The following is a 9,344-nucleotide window of genomic DNA, read 5'->3' as shown; positions in this document are numbered from 1 at the left end:
CTAAAGGATTCTATGATTCTATGCTGTAACCCAAAAGTATAGAATGATCAGATTTGAAAACAAAGCAAAGCCAGATTTGGTTAATCAGAGTTAATATTGCAGAAGTGAAGAGTGGGTAACCTTTGTACATGGATGGAGCAGGTTAAATCCTGTGTGGAAATCACTTCCAAGGGATCCACACTTGAGAGAATTATTAGTGTAACAGGGCCCTAACAAAGCTTCATTAAATGCAGTTACATACTTGCTTAATACCCTTGTAGGTTTTTGAATGAAATCTACTTAAAAAACCCCAAGAGAATGCCTTACACTTTTTCAAGAGATAAGTTCTTTCTGCATCCATGAATACAACATGCTAACTTTCCAGTATGTCAGTATAACATGTTCAATTATCTTACGGCATATTAATTGTTAAGATGTAATTCCTGTTACAGCATAAAGCTAAAGCTATGAAAACTGGTTTGGGTTAAATGGAAACCACCTTGCATCTCTCATCTGGTCATAATGTACCTTTCTCTTTTGCAGCTTTTGAAAGCCTTTACATTTTTCTTTTACCCTTTTCATAAATGACTGGTAGGTGTTGGTGGTCAGAGCGTTTACTGGAAGAAAATGGCATGCCTTGTCCATCAGTTTAAATGTGATCTTGCAGTCTCACAGCACCACTGTCACGTTTTGGAAAGAGCCTTGTTTCTTTATGGGGCAGGATTTCAGACAAGGGACATGTCTAATTTGTGGTATTGTCTTCTCCTGTTCCAACAAAATACGTATGAATATATACATATATTGGATACGCATGTATAAACATATCTAGAGATAGAATGTGACTCTAATGGGGTGAATGCTCTTTTTTCTTATAAAATATACAGTATGTAATCTCACTTAAAAATATGTATGCTTAAAAGACTTGTAGCTCTTTTCTGATTTCCATCTTCGTTGTTGTCATACGTTCAAGCAGATATGGAAGAATGAATGACCTAGCAATAAAAGCAAAGCAGGGTTTCTTTATATTCTGTCATCTCACAGTGTAACATCAATCTTTTACTGCAACTTATGTACAATGAAAACAGAATTCAAAAGTACACACTCAGATTTATGTAGCTAATGAGAATCATGAAAAAGTGGTCTGAAAAATGCTGTAGTACAATATGTTTCCCCTGGCAGTATATAAATGGGAAAGTCATATAAATGTAGAGTGAATGAATTGTCATGACTACATCAGATAAATGCAGTGTTGAATTTCAGGTATGTAACATTCTGAGATGGAAGTATTTGTAAGCTGCAAATTTGATCTGTAGACTTAGGCAGGTATGTGTGGATGAAGGAATGACTATAGAGCAGGAAATGCTGTTACCTTGCGTTTTCCTGTCACATCACTGAGACTGACAGAAATACTAGCCTGTTGTGGTTTGAGGCTTGGAATGGGGGCGTGACCTTCCAACACCTGGGAGGACCCCGGGTGGGGGTGAACCATTGTATTCCCTCCCCTTCCCACACACACTCTGATAAGAGGCAGGAAGTGGGTGCTAATTTCGCTCCTATCCTGCAGCTCAGAGAGGGAAGTTGTCCTTTCACTCCGTGGGACCTTGGAACCATTTCTGAGGGTTTTGTATATTTTATTTTTTGTATTTTTCCCCTAATCTTTGTATATATTATTTTCCTTACCTCCCTTTTTTGTTTTCTGTTCCTTGTTAAACAACATACTTCATAATTTTTTCCAAAGTGTCTCTCTCTCTCTTGAGGGGGGGAGAGGCGAGTACATAGTTCTGTTCCGTGTGGGTCCTGCCCTGAACCCCTTTTTACACGGAACCAGGACATAGCCTTTACCCTTCCCTCAGTGGCCCCTGAAACAATGAGTATTATGATCCAGATCACAAGTGTCGTGCAGGAGACTGAGGAATGCAAATCCATCACCTTGTGTGTTTTCATCAGACCTGTTTTTGGGGAGGGGGGGCTGGACATTGCCTGGTTGATTAAGCTGTGTATTGCAGGCAAAAGAACAGTAGAATGCCAAAACAAACAAACAAACAACACCTGAGAGAATTCTGCTGTCTTAAGTAAGTTCTTAAGAAAGAGGAAAAATACTCTGGAAATGTAAAGATATTCAGAACTGTAGATAAAGAAACTACTTTCTCAGTGGAATCTACAAGCAACATATTGAGATCAAAAGACAACTATATTGTTAAATTTGTTCTTGCATCTTTTTTAATTTCTTTCAATGTTTCATTTCAGACATTAATATCTGGAGCAGTTGTTGAACAGCTTGACTTCCTAAGAATCGCTGAAACAGAAGAGTAAGGCTATGTGTAAATAACAGTGATAAAGTATTTGATAATTAAAATATTTTCTGAACTATGAATAAATTATATACTTATTTTTCAGGGCTCCTGTATTTAAGAGTTTGGAGGAGTTGGATCTTCCAAAACATTCAAAAGTCAAGAGACAGTCTAGCACTCCAAATGCTTCTGAGCTTGAGCAGCAACCGGATATAAATATTAATGACTGGAAAAACAAGTCAACATATGAGATCCTGCAGAAACTTAATGTAAGAAAAACTTGGTAAAGATACAGTGTAATTTCATTGTCAGTTTTAACAGCAGCCTACTTAGATCATGATGATTAGTGCCATGGTTCAATGTTAATAATATAGCTAGGGACATAAAATGGCTGATGTTCCTCATCATATACAGAGGAATTTTCCTCTTGACACTACTTTATCTTACGATTACAGAACTTTCTGGGCCTTCATGCTGTAACTCTTGGCTTCCATTTCTCCCAGCTACCCAAATCATCTGGTAAAAACTGACTATCTAGAAGGGGATACATTTGTCATGTGTCTTATGAACAAATATTTTACTGCTAAATAAAAATTCAAAAGACTTTGATAGCTGGTACTCACTGTGACAGACTGATAACTCCTTCATGATGCCAGAGGAAAGTTCCTGTCTGGCATTCTTCCTATATCTGGAAGAAAACTACCAGTGAGTGTTTCTAGATCCAATGTTCGATAGGAACACATGAAGTATTCTGCTTGGTTCCCTATGTCATTACAAGCATCTCTGCTGTAAATGACAGGACCAAAAACCAGAAAATCAGGCAATATTTATGAGGCCAAATTATTACAACTTAAACTTCTGAACCATGGAGAAGCCTCTGCAAGCAGCAGTGACAAGGATAGAGCATATACAGGGTCCAAAACAGTTGCAGAGTCCCCGTAAAATTTGTAGACCTTTTTTTCATGGAAAAAAAATGTCCTTTGGTTTCATTTGAAATATTTAATAGCTCATCTGGTTTTGCTTCACTGAAAATCTGAAGGCTATTTGTGGTTATGTTGTTGCTGTCTTTTTTAAGGACTGCAATTGCCTAGCAAGTCAAGCATTACTCTCAAGTATATTGCTTAAAAGGGAAGGACCGAATTTCATCACCAAGGAAGGTAAGAGTTTCTTTCATTTGACTATTCTGAGTATTTCAGGAAGCAGTTGCAATGAACATAAGTAATGGCAGTGCATGCAGGCAGTTTTCTTTGCCATTTAAAGCTATTTCTGCATTAAATGGGACATGCAAATTCATAGTGTGGTGGGAAATGAGTTGCTAAATATATGAGCTCTTTTAGATTGTAGGCTGATGCTATATCTGGTTGTAATTTTGACCACATGGATACAAAAAATAGGGGATTTGACCTTGTATAGATAACTGAAACTAAACACAAAGTTTGTGTGTCTGTAACAGCCTGAAATGTGTGAGGCTTAATACTGAGTTTTTATTTGACTTTTATGTAAATAGAATTTAATTCAGCATAGCTGTGAAGCTTACTCTGATTTTGTATGACAGCTTTCGATTAGAGTATAGGCTTTATATTCATGTGAAATAGTTCAGAAGAGGCTACTGAGGTTTGTGGCTTTTGTGCTGAAAGGTTTGGTGTTGTGTTGTGGGTTTGTGGTGTTTTGGTTTTGTTTGTTTGTTTTTTGGTTGGTTTTGTTTTGGTGGTTTGGGGTTTTTTTTTGGTTTTTTTCCCCCGAAGACTGCTTATTAGCTGCCTTTAGATATATGAGGATTCATAAGTAAAAGAGGAATGTTAAGATCAAATAATAGTCTCTTAGTTATTCACCAAGCAGTGTAACTTGCAACCTTATGTTGTAGAGTTCTGCTTCATAATTTTGATACAAGACAGCTAGTTCTTGTGATGAACGTTGTCATTTTGACATAAATGTACGTTATATACACATTACTGTATTAAAAATGTAATGAAGAACATGTAAGTGGAATAAAACTTTGGCTGATAAATGGTGCATTGTTGAAATACAGTGTGAATCCGAAGTCATGGTTGGAATCTGAGTGTCAGGGACATGCAGCCTCTGCAGGAGGCTTTTTCCCCACTGTTACCTGTCCCGGTGTCAGGCTTGAAAGACTCAGTATCTTTCCTGAGTCCTTTGCTCCAGAAACAACATGAGGCAGACTTCCTAGCCTCTGTAACCAACCAGTGTAATCACTTGTGTCCGTTACATCATGACGATGAACATAAAATCTCCCTTGAAACCACTTAGGTTAAAAAAAAAAAGAAGTAGTGTTGTGCCTCTGACTGTTTGGAGTTAACTTGTATAGACCTTCTTGTGCCATCCCATCTGAAAGAGGAGATGATGATAACCTTTGTAGTATGTGTCTTGCATTAAACAGTCCGAGTCACTGACTAAATCTTCCTGTCCTACGACTAGAGATTACTGAGACTGACATTAAATAATCACACAATCAATAAAACATAAATCTAAAAATAAAAGCTGAAGAACTTTGGGTGTTCCAGCTTACAGGCACAGGCTATGATTTTGTGAGTCAACTTCTGCTACTGTGGTTACAGATGAACTCATTGTTCACCAGTAAGTGCCTGGCATGAAAAACACTTGCCATTCCACCTGAGTATTTAACATGTAGAAGCTAAATGAAGTCTAAATAATGGAATGTTTGTCACTGCTTTTACCTTTAACATAATGGTCCCACTTGACCCCTGCACAGTCGATGGGAGATGTTAGTATAGAAAGTTGATGCACTATGATCAACAAAATAAAGGTATCTGTGTTGTCATTACAGTGATTAATGTACTTCATGACTTCTCTGAATCCTGGACTACCTACGTTGACTTAAAAACTGTGCTTTTAACATTTCCTGCCCTCTTTTTCAGGTCATGTCCATACAAGACAATGCTGCTTTAATTCATAATATTCATAAAAAGTTCCTTTTGGTTTGGCCCACAGAAAAGCAGCTTGAAGGAGAGTAGTAAATCAATAATGTAACATTTTGTATATCTGTCAAGTATCTGTCCCTGTTGTACATTGCAACAGTGATAATGAGCCTCCCAAGAGCAGTGCTGTCGCGCGCCTGACGGCCAGCGCAAGCTCACACAGTCACTCGGGGATCTTTGTGGGCACCTTATTGTGGTTACTCAGGGCAGAGCCACAAAGCACTGAAAGATCCTCATTTCCACGCTCTCCCAGCTTCCTGCAAAATCGAAGTTTCATGTCCCACATAATTATCAAAGTGATCTGTTGTTCAAACACAAAGTTGAAAAATAGCCATGTCTTGGATATCAACTATTAGAAACTCTGTCCAAACAACGCCACATCAGTGAACTAGGCCATCGAGCACAAGACTTCCTTCCTTGTTGCTTCGTGTAAATTTCAGCTCAACAAAGGGGCAAAACAGTAGAGTATCGACCTCCCACATCCAAACACAGTCTGCAACTTGAGGATGTACCTTATGATGGGGATGTACATTTTTGGGCCAGATTTGCACGTTGACTGATTTTCCCCAATATATTACAAGATGAGGTGATATCATAGGTCTGTGTATAGCATGAACAGATTTAGCTGAAATCTGGTTTGGCTTCTTGTATAACAACGTACAGCTGGATGACAGGGGACTTGATTGCATCTGAATTTTAGATGTTAAGCACAATAGGCAAGTGTTTCACTAAAGCCGATTCAGAATTAACTGATCTCATTAAATGTACCTTATTACTATTAAAATCTGTGCATCATTTTGTTTGTGTTGGGTTTTTTTTAATGCTTTTAGGTACTGTTGCTGAGCATATTGAAAGAATCTACAGACGAGCTGGCAGCAAAAAGCTCTGGTTTGTACACATACATCATGTTTCTTCTGGTTTACACTTTTTTTTTTTTTTTGTCCCCCTATTTCGTTTATAGACAGTAAAGCTGGGTACTTATGTGCTTAAAGGGGAAGAAAAAGGAGGACATCTTTACTTAAAAAATTGCAGCTGAATATCAGGTCTGCAATGCTTAAAATTTAAAAAAAAATGTCATTCCTTACTGTTTTTTTAAAATTATAAAAATCAGCTGGTTTTGCTATGAATGCTATTGTGAATGTACAGTTCTTGTTAAATTCAAATAATGAGAAAAGAATACTAATACTCTTATTTCTTACAGAGCATGATAAAATATTATCAATAGCTTTCTGTAGAAAGGCTGGTGATCAAATATAAATCAATTGATACACTGACACAGTTTGTTCATTCCCCCCACATAATTTGCTTTGAGCCTGAGTTTGTCACAATAACTTTGAAAGGTTGCAGCAAGTACATTGGTATTTACACATTGTTTATTAATTTATTTGCCCTGAAGCTCAGCAGAAATTTAATTTCTTTTTATTGAAGAAATTAGTTGAGCCTGCCCTGAATTCTGTTCTCTCACTCTAACAGATGAGTCTGTAAATATAAAACCTCTTTTTAATTTTAGTCTGTTCATGCAGTTAAATGGGCCTTTGCCAATGAGAAGGTAGAACCAAAGCACCTTGGTGCTCTTTCTTTTGTAAACAGTAAAAATGGAAAGTACTTTTTTTAGAAACAAAATATGTAAACTGTTTTTTATTTCTCTTCCATGATTGCCACGTGACACACACATATATACATAGGTTGGTGTTGCGCTACAGTGCTGCATTTGCGCAGAAATTTTCTTCTTCTATAGCCCCACATATTACTACTTTACTGGTACATGGGAAACAGGTAAAGTGCTCAGAAGTCTGAAATGGAGCTCTCTAAGATTTCTTTGCTTATTTGCATTTTGCTAGTCTCAGCCAATGCATTTTTTAAATGCTTTGCTCTTGATCTTGGGAAGCGCATAGCAGTTTTCACAGGAATCAACATAATCCGTTTGAATTTTTTACTAACACTATAGATATTACAACTTGTTCATTATCTCTGTAGATAAACGATTCTTATTAGCCTCAAAGCCTGTGCTAGAAAAGCTCAAATACAGGTCTGTTAGGTTTGTGTTTTGACAGGAAATTATTATTGAAAGTATTTATTTCTTTAAACATCTACTGGATTTATGAAAAAATACTTTTCTTGGACGCTACAGCAAGTTTTTAAGCTAGCAGTTCACACAAGTCTCTTTCCGCTACCCCTGTGAAATATTACCTCAGCACGGGAAACAAAGTGGCGGTGTTACGTGTTGTATTTTCTCTTGAAAAATTTTTCTGACTCTTCATGGAGGCTAAAAATTTACCAAAGTTGTCTTGCAAAATTATGAAAATGTCACAAAAGACAAGCTGGCTTCTCTTGTCTGTTTTCAGGATGATGCTGAGAAAAGTACAACAAGCTTTTTATGGAGCTGGTAGTTTAATGAGTTCTAACTAAAGTTATTTTTGATCAATTAACCTATATCTAGACTGGAAAATGAAAATCCGTAGAATATTACATAAAATCTGTTCCAAATTGCTCTTTATAAATAAGGTATGAATGGGTTAGTTTTGAGATCTCTGCTGTGGCAAACTTCAAACTTGCATATGAATTCATTAAACTAGCTTCTGATACGTAGTGGGATTGCTCTGTTTTCTGCCCTCAGGTCTGTTGTGCGCTTCGCAGCAAGTCTCTTAGGTAAACTAGTGGACAGCCTTGCACCATCTATTACTAATGTTTTAGTTCAGGGCAAGCAGGTAAGTCTTCACTTCTCAGAAATGTACTAAGGAATGATAACAGAGAAATTAAATAAGTGGGCTTTTAAATTTTGGAGGACTCTGATCTTTCTTTTAGAAGTAACCAATGGCTTAAAAAACCCTTACTGAAAAAGTGTCCAGAAAAAATAAAGATATATTTAATACTTGCGTATTACATACTTGTGGGCTAATGGATTTATTTCTATTTAATGGCAGAACAATACTGAAAAGACAGTTCAAGGAAGAGGCATGAGTTACATAACTCCTTAGTTTTTATATATATGTTATCATTTCACAAAAGTAGATGGAGTCAGGTAATAAAGCTTCTTTTTAAGACTTAATGAAAATGTAGCCACTCTCTCTGTAACTGAGCACAAGACCACAGATGGGTGGCAACTGAGGAAAAAGTCTTTCATAAATCCAGTTTTCTGTTCCAAACTGAGTTTAATCATCAGTGTTACTTCATTTCCTAAGGAGGCCTTTTTTTTTTTTTTTTCCTTCCCCCTCCCAGGACATTCATTTTAATTAAGGAAGGGCTGTTTCTAAATAATAGTAATTTAATTTCATATATTTTTTTTAAAATATGTGTATGTGTATACTTACCTACATGCACTGCTGACAGATTTGTCTTTGCCTTACTCCAGGCTGAGGTCTGGCTGTGTGCTTCTGGCACTACATAGCTATAGAGGAAGCTGTACCTGCATGCAGCACGATTTCTAGCTGGTTTCAGCTTTCTAACCTCACTTGCCTTCATTGATCACTTCGTAATAATGATCTTTATTGTAGGAGAAATATTAGCATTGCTCTTTTTTACTGACAGCAGATTAAAAGGAGTATCAGCATTTTAACAAAATCTGGGGGTTTTAGTTCATCAGTCCAGTATCAGAAATATATTTTCTTAAAATGATGGCTTTAACTTTTAGGATGCTATTAGAAATAAGAAAACATAACCATTAATTTAATTCTGAATTTTGTGTGAGCTCCACAGCTGAAATGTTAGGAAGGAAAGACTAAGCTTAATGTACAGTCATGGTTACACAGCCACTTTTGAAAGCAAAGCAGTGGTCTTGTATTTTTATTTCCATTTGGAAAAACATATTCTGTATATTTACTGCGGTCTTGAGTGAATACTGTTATTTCAGTAGCATCCAACTAACAGTACTAACAAGTGTCAGTCATTGACATAAAAATACTTGTATTTTTGTATTGCAAAATTTTAACAAGAAAAGTAGAGTTTGTTTCATTTCTGAATTGTTTCTTTGGTGCTTTTATTCCTGTCCATATCTCCTGAATTGTTTTCAATGTATTGTAGGTGACACTTGGAGCTTTTGGCCAAGAGGAAGAAGTTATTTCTAATCCCTTGTCCCCAGCAGAGATTAAGAAGATCATCTATGAAAAAAGTAATTTAC

The 9,344-nt window shown here is 36.6% G+C and overlaps 1 protein-coding gene across 1 annotated transcript in view; it reads left to right on the top strand.

The window, feature by feature from the left end:
- Positions 1–1,203: 1,203 nt before the first annotated feature.
- LOC103781385 (phosphorylase b kinase regulatory subunit beta-like) overlaps positions 1,204–9,344 on the top strand; it is an 18,491-nt gene continuing 10,350 nt past the window's right edge. The window contains 7 exon segments of the mRNA XM_008949099.1: positions 1,204–1,239; positions 2,227–2,288; positions 2,377–2,539; positions 3,346–3,427; positions 6,058–6,115; positions 7,845–7,935; positions 9,248–9,344. The exon segment at positions 9,248–9,344 is cut by the window's right edge and continues 2 nt beyond it. Coding sequence (XP_008947347.1) covers positions 1,204–1,239; positions 2,227–2,288; positions 2,377–2,539; positions 3,346–3,427; positions 6,058–6,115; positions 7,845–7,935; positions 9,248–9,344 — 589 coding nt within the window.

Source organism: Merops nubicus, unplaced genomic scaffold (assembly GCF_000691845.1).
Source record: "Merops nubicus isolate BGI_N331 unplaced genomic scaffold, ASM69184v1 scaffold21331, whole genome shotgun sequence".
Classification (NCBI taxonomy): Eukaryota; Metazoa; Chordata; class Aves; order Coraciiformes; family Meropidae; genus Merops; species Merops nubicus.
The sequence above is the reverse complement of the archived record's forward strand: the minus strand, read 5'-3'. Positions and strand labels throughout refer to the sequence as shown.